Genomic DNA, 13,733 nt, shown 5'->3' with positions numbered 1-13,733 from the left:
CGACGTCTTAGATGGAAGCACTGGCCTCTGCGGAGGCGATCGCTGCGGCGACGCTGGCTTCGACATCTTAGACGGAAGCACTGGCCTCTGCGGAGGAGATCGCTGCGGCGACGCTGGCTTCGATGACTTGGATGGAAGCACTGGCCTCTGCGGAGGCGATCGCTGCGGCGACGCAGGCTTCGACGTCTTAGATGGAAGCACTGGCCTCTGCGGAGGCGATCGCTGCGGCGACGCTGGCTTCGACATCTTAGACGGAAGCACTGGCCTCTGCGGAGGAGATCGCTGCGGCGACGCTGGCTTCGACGTCTTGGATGGAGGCTTCTGCTGAAGAGTCTGCTGTGGCACGGCCTGTGACTTGGGCGATGGCCCCTGCAGGCTGGGTCTGAATCCCTGGTGATTGCTGAGGCGGTTGCAGTGACAGTGAGATCTCCCGCTAGGGAGATGAAGGCTGAATAGTGGAGGTTCGAGCCCATGTGGGTGAAGGATGGATTCTTAGATGATTCGGGAAATGAGGGTTCGATGGGCTTCCCTGATGATTGAGAGATCTGACCTGATGTAGCTCTTAAAAGCTTCCGACGTCCAGCGCCCTAGTGCTTGGATTTGAGACTGCGATAGGCCTTTTTGGGCGGCTGTAGTTGCTGCGCCTATGCGGAAGGAGTGGCCGGAAAAGTGGTCTGCGGGAATGCCAGACAAGAGCAATACGGCTTTGAGGTGTTTTTGGAACCAGAAGCGTGTGGCTGGGCGGTTAGATTCATCCACGAAGAGAGGGTCTGATGTGGTTTTGGTCTGAGATTTCCTGAAGTGAAGGTAGGCTAGAAGGGTCTGATAAGGCTGAATCGGTGACTGGAGGTTGAAGATGTAGATGAAATGTCCCCTTCTGGTTTGGTCCGTCTTGCTTTGTTTAATTAAGAATGAGATCGTCTCTGAATCGAGTACTGATAGGTCGGATAACGTTGGATGTATTACGGGGTTGAAGATGGACGTGGTGGAAATTTCAGAACATCTTAGAAAGCCGAAAAAGGCTAGGATAAACATGGAGTCGAGCGTGCGATCTACGTGCTTGGAGTGATATCCTTTACGGAGGGTGGAAATGCATCTGGTCAGTATATCCAGGGTTATAGGTTGCCTGGCGTCTGGGTGAGCAGGCTGGGTTCTTTGAATGCCCTTGATGAGCATAGATGTGTGGGAGCTGGCTATTGCTGCGGATGGAGAGTTGAATATGAGCTTGTGGAAGAACTGTACCCCACTCATGTAACCTTTAATTGAGCTTGCTTGGAGGTTTTTTGACAAGTTTAGGAAGGAGATGAAGGAGGTGATGGAGATTACGGAAAATGAGGGAAAGGGAATGTTGAACGCGTGGTGAAACGCCTTGAAGCTTTTCCATGCGGTGAGATAAGATTGGAGGGTCCTAAGGGAGACGGCTTGGATGATGGAGTTTCGAGATGCATCGAGGAGGGTTTTTAGTGGGTGGTTTATGGGAATATCAGCTCCGAATAGGGAGGTATCGGTGTTGGCAAGGGGTCTGCTTCGGGCGCCAGCTGCCTGAATTTCTGGAAAGCGAAACGAGAAAGGGCATCAGCAATCTGATTTTTTGCTCCGGGAATGTGTTTGGCAGTTAGAATGAACTGGTCACAGGCTGAGATCCAGATGAGGCGTCTGAGGAACGGCATTAAAGCGGGGGAGTGAGAGCGGCCTTTGTTAATGCAATGAACCGTGGCCTCGTTATCGCAATGTACGGTAATACTGGAAGCCGACCACTCTTTCCCCCATAGGGATGCTGCGACGACCAGTGGATACAGCTCGAAAAGTGCAGAGGATGCTAAGGCCTGCGGAATCTCTAATAGCTGGGGGGGCCAAGAGGATGCAAACCAACGACCTTGGTAAAAGCCTCCGAAACCTACAGAAGGGGCGGCGTCAGTGAAAAGGTGAATATCGACGGGGGAGGAGGACATGTCACTGTAGAAAAATGACAAGCCGTTCCATTGCTTGAGAAATTGTATCCATAAGCTCAGCTCGTCAAGGCAGGGGCTGGATATGGATAACATGTCCTCTAAAGCGTGCGCGGAGGACGCGAGAGAGAGGAGGTGTGAGACGAACGGGCGACCTTGCGGGATTATTCTCATCGCGAAATTCAGATGGCCGAGAACGGACAGGAGCTCGCGTTTGGAGCAGCGGGGATTAGCTAACAGCGAGGAAGCGATGACGATTGTTCTGTCGATTTTCTCTTTTGGCAGTGAAGCCTGGAATTGAAGAGAGTCTAATTTTATTCCGAGAAATTCGATGGAAGTGCTCGGTCCTGAAGTTTTGTCTGGGGCAAGGGGGACGCCGAGTTTTTCAAAAACCTGTTGGACTTTTGCTAGATGCGCAGCTGGAAACGAGTCGGGAGACGAGATGATTAAAAAATCGTCTAGTAGGTGGATTAGGTAGGGAATTGCATAATTGTTAGAGAGAATCCAGCAAATTGCCTCTGACAACATGTCGAAGATTTTGGGGCTGCTTCTGCAGCCGAAAGTGAGGCGGACAGAAAAGTAAAATTTATTGCGCCATTGAATGCCGAAAAGGTGCCAGAAGTCTGGGTGGATGGGCATGACTTTAAATGCGGATGTAATGTCGACTTTGGCTAGCCAAGCTCCACGACCTGCATGTTTTATTAAAGTAATGGCTTGATCGATGTTGTGATAGTGCAGCGAAAATTCCTCAATTGGAATGAGGCTGTTGATGCTTGGAAAGGCCGAGCCGTGCGGTGACGAGAGATCGAAAATGAGGCGCTTTTTGCCAGAGAATTTACGCGTTGCTACGCCGATGGGGCTGATGCGAAATACGGAAAACGGGGGAGCTTCGAAAGGGCCGATAATGAATTTTGCGTCAATCTCCTTTTTAATAAGGAGATCGACTGACTCTGGTTCGGAAAGCGCGGACTGAAGGTTGGGGCAAATTAAGCTGCGTGATGGAAGACTGATAACGCCGGGGTCGAAGCCGTTCGAGAGACCGGTCAGAAGGTAGTCCGTGAACTGAATGTCGGGGTGCGAAGACAACTCGAAAGACAAACAAGAAACGTTCACGGGAGTCGAGAGGTAATTTTTTAGATTTTTATTCTGCATTTGGGACATCGGGCATACGATGCGAGCGTGTGCACCGCTGCAGAAAAGGCACACGTGCAGGTAGCGACAACGCTGCCTGGAACATCTGCCAGAATTGAAACTCCTGCATGCTTCCAGACTGCTGGGTTGCCCGTGAGCTTGGTTTGCTGGGCGGTTTGGCAGGCGCGGAACAGAGGAAGTGGATTTGGGAGGCGTAACTGGGCGTGAGGGAAGAGAGGGGGTGACTAGGGGACAGTCGATAGTAGAATGCGCTACTGAGCGACATACCGCGCAGGAAATATTCCGAACGCCTAAGAAAACCCTGTTATGCAACTCAGTGTCCAGTGCGCCCCAGTAGGGGCACTGGTTCCACTGAGCCACACGAATGGCACATTTGGCGGAAAAAAGTTTGTGGTAAGTGTAAAAATGCGCGCCCCCGTAGGAGAGAGCGAGCTCTGCCACGATGGCGAGGTAATCGCCCAGCTCGCGTCTCCTATGAGGGAACGCAGTGCAGATCACGTCAGTGTAACGGGAAAAAGCAACGGTAAATTCGGGGAAAGACAGTGTGCGGGTGTGGTTGGGTGACTGATTTTTAAATGTGAGTGATAGATCACCGTAAGTGATCTGCCGCTCGGTTGACGGGGGTGATAATGGTGAGAGGAGAAAATAAAGGTCTGTGTCCGCACCTGTCAAGATCTGTGCTCTTATGTTCCCCGAAACAGGAGGCGGTTCCAGGGCTGGTGCGTTGATTGGCGCTGGCATAGCTGTCGCCGAGGCCAATGAGAAGCTCGATCGAGCCTGCGGAAGAGAGAGAAGGGGGGGAATGGCGGCCGCCTGAGCGGCTAGCGGAGTCATGCTCGCGCTAGCAGCGGCTACCAGGGTGGCTGGGAAATGGCTAGGAACCGGCGCCTGCATCGCTAGCTGAGGCAGCCTCGCGCTAGCGGCGGCTACCGAGGGGGTTGGGAAATGGCTAGGACCCGGCGCCTGCATCGCTAGCTGAGGCAGCCTCGCGCTAGAGGTCGACGCAGGCGCCGTGGGCCAAGAGCCAGGGGCAGGAAATGGGTGGTAAAGCACCGGAGCTCCAGGTGCTGGTGAGCCAATGCTTTGAGGGCGGCCCGCTACTGCTGGCGGGGTGTTTGCAGGTGGCCGAAGCTGGCCAACGGCGAGAGGGACCGGTGGGTCCGTGGCGATACCTGCGCTCGCGGAAGCCCTGCTGTTCCGGCTTCCCCGCGGGCGGCCGCGACTAGCTGCGGAGGTGGATTGCCCGGGTCGGGAATACGGAGAACCGCGAGCCGTGCCCGGCTTGGTGGCGGAACCCCCGGTAGCGCCCTTCGGTGAGGCGGTGTCCGCCAGGGAAGAGGCGTAGAGGCCGTAAAGCTCCGCCTTGGTCATCCGCCTGTGGAAGTGGACGTCCGCGTTGGACAGAGCTAGTCGTAAGCCCTGGACGGTCCATTTCTGTATGGCGGGGATCGCGTTGTGAGCGGAAGTGTAGGAAGAAGCCGGGGAAGCAGGTGGACGTCTCTTAGAGCCAGGAGACGATGTGCCACCTCTGGGCTTAGCCTTCCGAGGTGTAGAACGGCGGAGCTGGCGGCCTCGTGATGAAGCCGGGGAATCGCTTGATGTATCCGATCCTGAGCTGGACTGATGAGCGCTCGGCGGCGCTGAAAGATTGTCGTCGATGACGTGGGTCTCAGACATCGCGTTGATGCTTAATCTTAGGAGATCGAGCAGGTAAGATGGATTCTCTATTTATGAGCGAGCTCGCTATGGCTAATTGTGTATGTGCAGTGATTGCTGATTGTGGACCAGCCGGCTGATTATATGCTACGGCTCCTCCCGAACTTTGTTAATTAAACATCATATAATAATAGCATCTTGTCTGGACATCACTTGCTACTTTCATTTTCAATCTCCCATTCACTCACTCCCCATTTTAAGTGACCTTTGCATTAGTTTACATACATTTCTACATAACAGTCGCCCTCACCATTTATACTCTCTCTCCACGATGCAAAATGAGCTGAAAGTATATGCATACAGTTCAACAGTGTGCAGATTCTGTTTGGCCACACAGCAGATCAATGGGAATCAACCTCACTAACCTACTGAGATAAAGCAGCTGCCATGAATATATGAAAATAAAAAGGAACCTCAATACATACATAGTAACACATTCCACTGGCAAAGCTCTTGTTTTGCTGTGCTGAAATGACTGAGGATGCAGTGTGCACAAGGTGATTTATGTAACAGAGGGCATGTGGAAAAAAAGTATGTTCAGTTCTACTGTCCGCCAATAACATGTGGGTTAAACTGCACTATAATAATGGTAATGTCATCTCTGTACATGCGAGCCAGTTCCTCTGGCAAACTCAGCATCTTTGACAACCTCTCATGATCCACCATCCTAAACTCATTACTCCCCACAGCATGCCGAATCAGATGCGTGGCTGAATTCTGATCCTCAAATGTTGACGAGATGCGAGCTTTTCTCTCCTGCAACAATCCCTGCATCTGACCCAGGGTCACCTTAAATCCACCAACACTGACCGGCTGCTGCTGGTGAACTCCGGTGAGATGCTCCCCTACAATCCTCACCACTTCCTGTCTGTGTAGTGTTTCCCACAGTCCGTCTGAGCCCAGCACCAGGAAACGGTCCTGCGGACGGAGACGATGTCGGGTGATCTCCGGTTCTGCCGTAAGGTAGGGTGGCGTGTGGTAGTTGGGGGGAATAAACTTGGCGTGTTCGTTCTCGTGAAGCTGGTCGGGACCTGACTCTAGAACACGGCGCTGCAGCTCGATGCTCCACTTAAACTTAACGTCTCCGAAGGCACGAAAGGGCATGAGCAGCCCTAACAGCCGATCCTGCTTGACCACAGTCTTCGCCTCGGAGCGTGGGTGCTCAGACCGTACCCGGTGCACCTCAGACTCATTCTGCGCGCTGTGATCATTGGTTAGCGTATGTGCTGAGAAAGACCCATCGGGTTCTTGTACACCCAGCACCGCACGCCCATCTCCGGTGTTGGCCACATGCAGCTCATTTCCATCTATGTGCGCGACACATGCCGTGGCTCCCGAGAATGCCACGCGAAGCACCCAGTAGTGCAAATACGCATTCGGGTCGCCAACCTGCGCTTCCAGAGAAATATCATTGTCCAACCGTTTGAAGGCACTCACGAGCGCTTCTGCAACATCAGGCTGCTCTCCAGGAACGCTCAGATCTAGAAGCTCCTGCCAATACGTGCGCAAGCTTGAGAAGTAGAGCCGTGAGGCTTCCTTACTGAAGTAGTCGTTGGGATGCTTGTGCCACTGCAGGACTGGATGAAGAGGCCGACCGTTCTCCATTGCATTCTCCAGCTCCACCAACGTCTCATGCGGTAGCATCGAAACAGCAATGTAGTAGAATAGACGTTCGCTGAGAGCCTGCGCACAGGCGCAGCCGGCGTGACCGTCAAACACGCCGTAGAGCATGCCACGTGTTTGTAGGCACGTCGCAGCGCTTCGCCGGTCCTCGATGGGTGCATTGGCGGGTAGCTGGTTGCTGTCGAAGCCCATAACTGAACTGAGGTTTTTGCCATCAAACTCAGGAACTTTGAAACTGTACTCATTCGCCTTTAAGATGCTGTTAACCTGAGGTGGGGTGAGGTAGTACGTGTGCCATGCAGATGATGTCCTGTATCCCCGCGACTGGTGCCATCTTTGATCAAAGTTGTATGCGTGAGTTGCACTGGTGCAGGACTGAAAGCAGTTTTGGCATGTAATGGTTGGTGTGAAGATCCGACCAAATTTCCTTCCAAGGGCGACCCTGAACAGATGACAGGCTGCAGCCATGATGATTTGACCTAACCTTCAAAAGACCTGCTGGAAACCACAGTCGAATAACAAATAATAATCAGAAAATGATCACATCCGGCAGTCAGATTTTAATGAGGTTCAATACCCACCAAGAATTATTCATTTCTGGAGTCTTCATCTAAGATTGCATTCTAATAAATGTAGACATTTAAAACGTTTAGATCTGATCAATGCTCTTACCTGACTTGACTTAAAGTGATAGATGCAATAATGAAAATCTATCATCATTTACCCTCTCATAATTTCAAACCTTTAAGACTTTCTTTTTTCCGCAGAACACAAAGATAAGAAAGTTGGAAAGCGAACAGCACTGGCCCCCATTCACTTCTATCGTATGGACACAAAACCAATGCAATTGAATGGGGCCAGTTAACAACATTCTTCTAAATATCTTCTTTTGTGTTTTGCACAAGGAAGTCATACAGGTTTGACATGACAAGAGGGTGAGCAAATGATGACAGAATTTGTTTTGGGGTGAGCTATTATGTTAAGGTCAAGACATGGAAAAGCAACAGTATTCATGGATGGGAGAGCAACCAAAACCTATTAATAGACCCACCGCCACTGCATTCTTGGACATGCTGACCGTCCGTCTGACCGTCCTACTGCCCCCATATCACTCACTTATTACATAAAACAACGCCACTGATTTATTAGAATAGTAAATACCGTACTTGCACAGAAGGTTAAATAGTTGGCAAGAAATTGTCCACAAGCTGGTCTAAAGCAAGCGCATGCTACTTTAAAACAAACATACCGATACACTTCAAATGCAGCTTTCGTGCAGTTCAAACGAAGCTCGTACATGCATGAAATAACAGTGTCAAATATCCAAGAAGAAATCCGAAACGATTTAAATTTACGACTGTAAACTTAAAAACAAGCGTTGCAAATAATGAGAAGGACAAAGCTTATTGGAGTAACGTTAACGTTTCGCCCCGTCAGTTTCATATAACGTTAAGACAACATTATTGTAAGCTACGAAGTTGCCATATTATTTACAGTCATGGGTTGAGCTGAACAATAAAATGAAGGAAATAACATCACACAGTGACTTTATCTTTAGATTTTATCTGAAGAAATGCAGATGTAGGGGTATAAACTCGATGAGACAAGGTGTGGACTGGTCTGTTATGCAGTGCTAATAGTTGACGCCACTGCTTGTTAAACGCGTTGCGCTGTAATCGCCTGTACGCCATCGCCGAACACGTCGTGTTGTAGTATTTATAACCAGAACACACAAGATAAGCATCTTACCTTTATTTCTGGTTGAGTAGCAAAATGTGTGACGTTTGATCAGCCTACATTAGTTGATATAGCTACACACACCCCGCCCACTTCCTACGAGCCTGCCTTTTTCGGAGCAGATGATTGGTTCGCTTGCGCAGCTGCTACGTCATCAGGTGTGCGGAATCTTTATGTGTTTAATCATATCATACGGCATTAGAAAGTAAAAACATTATTTTCCATTCCTTGTTTATTTTAACTCTTTCAATTTTACATGCGGAAAATACGGACATGGCGACTGTAGTTACTGCGTTCACACTCCATCCCAGTAGGTGGCGGAAAAGCACCATAGTGTTCAAATCTCCAAGGATCTGTAGGAGAAAATCCTCAAAAGATAACCCTCTTGTGATCTTGCTTTACAAATCTTGTGGGAGTCATTTTTACAGAGGAGAATTCAGATGACCCCCATGTCGGAGGGGTCCTGCAGTTTACACAATAAGAAAATCAGATTTTACTCCCTGGAAGATAAAGAGCTTTTTTTTGTGGTGTGTAGAGATTTACAGAAACATGTCAATCACATATTTCGGCCCATATTTCAATGATATTATTTCATCATAACTTACTCTCAAACAATACTTTTTATGTTTACAAATAGTCAATGTTTTATTTAAATTAATTCAAGGAGGAACTCATTACCGCACCCATGTCCTTAAAAGAGAAGCTTAAACGTGATAGAGAAAGGAAAGTTAAGTATGATAACACGATTGATCACATCAAGGTGAATATTTAGTCAATGACCAATTACTCAACACATTTGGTTATTTTATGTGTAACTAGGTGATTAAACTGAACTACGTCTTGTTTTTAATCAGAATCAGTCTCAAAGAACAGAGAAACACATTAAAAAAGAGTTATGAAGCTTCACCTTCTGCACTTACCGCACTCGGGCAAGAGGGAGATAAGAAGACTCAGATGATGAAGGAAAAGTTTGAAAAGATAAACAGAGATCTCAGCTCTATCAGATACAATAAAAGACACAAAGAAAAAGATGAAAGCCAATGATATATCGCTTCTACAAGTGAGAATTATATTTTTGTGCACACCCAGCCAAACCCTTTATCTTTTAGAGGGACAACTGTTTTCTGATTAATATGGTTTGCAGAATTTCAAGGCCTTAAGGAAAGGTGAGTTGCTTACTCAATCCCACTGCAACATTTACAAATGGTACAAATATATTTTTATGTATTTGGCAGACACTTTTTAGGATGTGTGTTCACTTGGGCTCAAACCCATGACATTTGTGCTTCTAACACAACAACGAACTGGGGGATAGGGATTTATCTATGTACTGAGCTATTGATTGTATTGTTTCAGGAAAGTGAGAAAGAGTGGAAAACTAAGGAAACAGACGTAATGTCATGTTTTAATTCTTATTATAGTACATGCCTGTCATCTTTGATAATCTAGGACTATATGTCCTGTCTCTTGACCCCAGAAGTGTTCAAGAGCTTTGTGTTCTTGTTTATCTATTGATAACCAATCATGTGAGCTTGATTTACCCAAGTAATGACGTAGTTAGTTGACTCTGTTAGCTTAAAAGCAGGTCGGCTTGTGGAACTCCTTGAGAGTGCTGAAGCTGACTTCTGCTGGCAAAATTACAAACTATATTTCTTCAGTAAATTTTCTTCTATTAATTACATTCCTGATTTCTTGTCTTCATTCATCATAACTGGTCTTCGGGTCTGTACTGTAAACCCCCAACAGTAATTAAATGAACAAGGTTCACCTTTTTATCATCTCCTGTGATTCTTGACCCCAACACCATACATCCAAAGATTACGCTGTCTGATGATCTGAAAAGTGTAACGTACAGTGGAGTGTTGCAATGATGTCCTAATAATAGAGACCTCCACCAAGAATCCTTCTGTCCTTGGTTCGGAGGGTTTCAACTCAGGAACACACTGGATGTGGAGGTTGGGACAATTCAGATTGGGTTGGGTTAACGACAGCATGAAACCCAAGGACAAGAGATTTGTTTAAGAAGTATGTCTGTTTTTTGTGTCACAGAGATGATAATACTTCTCACAATCTCCAGAAAATTCCAAAGCTCTCTTTACCGTTAAAGAGAAGCTTCGGATGGTAAGAGTGCAGCTGGATTGTGACAGAGAAAGAGTGTTATTCTATGACCCTGTAACTGACAAATGCACAGAGATGGTGTTTCCATTCTTTGATAGTTATGATAAAACCTCTCCTCTAAAGATATTACCAAGTAAAGGGTTGTTAACAACAGTAAAAATACGAAAATTTGGTCTTTAATAAAAACAAGGTCACACAAATTAATGTTTTCATCGCTGCTTTACGAAAAAGAAACAATGCATTTAAAAGTCATACATTTAGACGGTAGGCACAAGTCCTACTGTAACCATTTTATTTAAGTGTGATTGTATATGATCTGTAGATTTCAGCTCAATGGCTAACTTTTAAACCGTCAAAATGATAAGAATCTTTCGAATGTCATCCATTATTGTCTGAACACTCATTGACTTAAGTTAATGCCATTATGGTTTCTTGTATTGAGTGTATTTATGACTAAGCAGCTTGTACCAACCTTCACCTTTTTAGTCCCCCTTGTCTACAGGTGCCTATTAATCTCTTCAGGTCTGTAACTGTAATAAATTAAGATTCGTCTTTCTTTGTCACTACAGAAGCCATTTGGGTGATGTGGTTATTTGAAAATAAACTAGGCCTAATTAATGTCACATTGAATGGCTAGAGTGCTATAATTTCTTGTACTATTACACCATGTATTAAAAAAATTGTTTGTGTCCTTTCAAATCCTTGTATGTCCGAATCCGTTATGTGTTTCATGAAATGGAAAAACACTTTTTAAATGAAATAATGTGTTGATGAAGTTGACAAGCACTTTTTGCAAAACCAATGACAAACATAAAGGGTGATTAGTACAAAATATTTATCAGGAAATACAAGGTTTCAGAAGGACAGCAGTTGCTTTGTAACAATACAAAATTGTAAAACATGTTATAGAAATACGTTTTAAGCTGGATAATATGTGTTTCTATAATGTGTGCCAGCTAGTTGTCAAGCGAACATAACTAAAGACCACATCTATTAATGAAGGGATTCTCTCAAGAGGTTGTGAAAAGCCTAGCAGTTCACAAAATTTGTTTGTGGTACAACTGGCAATCTTAGCCGAGTGTTAAACATATATTAACTTGCCCACAAACGCAGCATTACAGGTAGTTGTGTTAGAGCAATACTTTTACAAGCAGCAGGACAATGTGTCGAGAAGCAGGGTGTGCTCTGATGCACATCACTTCGAAAATAAGAATATAAGTGTGCTAGCCAAGTGTTAAACATATATTAACTTACCCACATTGTTTAATTTAGACTGGAGGGAGGTGAAACTATGAACAGCGCTAGCAAATACACTAACTGCGAATGTAATAGTTCATGACAAAAAGTAGACAAACAGTTAATAGTTTTTTGCCAAAACACTATAATAATGGCAAAATACGGACAAACTCTATAATATTTTGTAATGATTTTAGGGTAAGCTACTGTTGATTTGTAAAGTGAACATGTGGCCATTTTGAGTATAGCCCTACTCAAATTGTATGCTCTCCATTTTACCCATCCAAGTACACACACTGTGATGATATTTGTAGTAGAAACAAATCACAATTTGTATTTAAGCCGTGTCATTTACATTTATTCATTTGGCAGACACTTTTATCCAAAGCGACTTACAAGCAGTGGCACATTACTGCAGAGCAATCAGGGGCAAGGAAGTGTCCTTGAGCAAAACCTCAGGTCTTGCTCAAGGACACTTCAGACCTGCTGGCACTGGGATTCAAACCAGCAACCTTCTGATCACAAAACCAACGCTGTAACCACTAGGCCAAACCACTAGGTTTTTCATAATGTTGATCTGTAGTTCCCAGCATGGGTTGTATCTGGCTGCATTACGTGATTTGTCATTTTAAGTGGTTTTCAGTAAAAGGTTCATGTTTTTTGTTCATTTATCTTTGAGATTTAGAGGAGCTTTGGCATTATTTTTAAGTTTGAGTTTAAGTTGTTACCGTTGTTGTGCTTGTTCCTAGGCTGAGGGAGACACAATATTAGTCAAGAAGTGTTTTGAACAGTCTTCAAAAGTTGTAGAAAAAGGGGTGTGCCAAATTAAATATAACCGCTGTAATAATTAGGAGACCATTTCAGAGAGCGTTTTTTAATGTACAAATTTACAGGTATGTGTTTAGGTGAATTAATCTTTTTTTGTTTCATTCTGTGAACTCACAACAATATTTTTAACCAGATTTCATTTCATTTGCATTTATTTGAAGTAAATTACAAACTGGAGAAACAGGTCAAAATAACAGAGAGTTACTCTGTATTTTTTTCAAACCTCAAATAAAATAAGTTCACATTCAGATACAGTTATATTTGAGCATGTAGGGAAAATTAAAAAAGATGTGTGAAAAAAAATCACAATATGTGATAACCTTTCATGGGTCTTGTCATGCTGTCAGTCTTTCACATTGCTGCTGGGTGACTGAACTGATTAAAAAAGCACTCCTGAGATTTTATTCTATTGAAATTCACTAGCAACAATGCATCTAGAAGTGAAAATTTTGAACTGTCTTTTCATTTTTACTCTCAAGTAATAAGCTTTTTAATCGGACAATAGTTTATTTGTAGCTGACTTCACCCTATAGCTGTAACATTTCCATACACAAATGTGCATGGAAGTGAAGGGATAGTTCACTAAAAAATTACAATTCTTGTCTTCATTTACGCACCCTCAAGTTATGCCAAAGCTGTACATTTGCGGAAACTATCCTTTTAAAGATTATTAATGCTCATAATGAAGCCACTTTCTTATTGACATTTGTGTCACACCACTGAAACAACTGTGACACCTTGGGCCATCTGCCAATACAGGTGTGTCTGTTTTAGCTAACAATCCTTTATGTAACATGCATACCAGATGTTGATCATGTAAGGCTCCATAGCTCAGTGGTTAGAGCACTGGTCTTGTAAACCAGGGGTCGCGAGTTCAATCCTCGCTGGGGCCTAAATGACACTGCTGTCGCTTTTAAATAATTATGTTCAAAAGGGCATTGTAGCAGGATAATACAAGAGAACCAGATAGAACCAGATATTTCCCCATGTTTTACTCACCCTCAAGGCATCCTGACTGAATATGACTATTTTCTTGAAGAATAATGCATGTATCATTTTGTGGTGAATCAATGTTCTTATTGCAAAAAAGAATCTCGCATAACAAAGCTTCCAGGTGTGAAAAGGTAAAGACTTTATTGCTCAAGTCAACAAAGTGATATCCTTAGAAGACATCTAACAATAGAGTTCTTTGCATCAACAGTTATAGCCAAACAAGGGGGTTCCTTACTTAGTACCAATCAGGTAATTTCCCGTTATCTCTTAATGTTTTGGGCCATCCCGCTTCATCTGCCACCCTTTTTCTTAAGCAACAAAATTTGTTTCTAATGGTGGTAAACCAATCTTCACTTAATAATGCTATACTTATTTTATCAA

At 44.9% G+C, this 13,733-nt stretch overlaps 1 protein-coding gene across 1 annotated transcript; it reads right to left on the bottom strand.

Moving 5' to 3' along the window:
* Positions 1-5,360: 5,360 nt before the first annotated feature.
* On the bottom strand, positions 5,361-6,908 carry pdp1 (pyruvate dehydrogenase phosphatase catalytic subunit 1; the record flags this gene model as incomplete). Its single annotated transcript, XM_079469981.1, has 1 exon — positions 5,361-6,908. The coding sequence occupies one exon, from the start codon at positions 6,906-6,908 to the stop codon at positions 5,361-5,363; it is 1,548 nt and encodes a 515-aa protein (XP_079326107.1).
* Positions 6,909-13,733: the final 6,825 nt, after the last annotated feature.

Source organism: Barbatula barbatula (assembly GCF_947034865.1).
Source record: "Barbatula barbatula genome assembly, chromosome: 12".
Lineage (NCBI taxonomy): Eukaryota > Metazoa > Chordata > Actinopteri > Cypriniformes > Nemacheilidae > Barbatula > Barbatula barbatula.
This window is presented reverse-complemented; position numbering and strand designations above follow the sequence as displayed.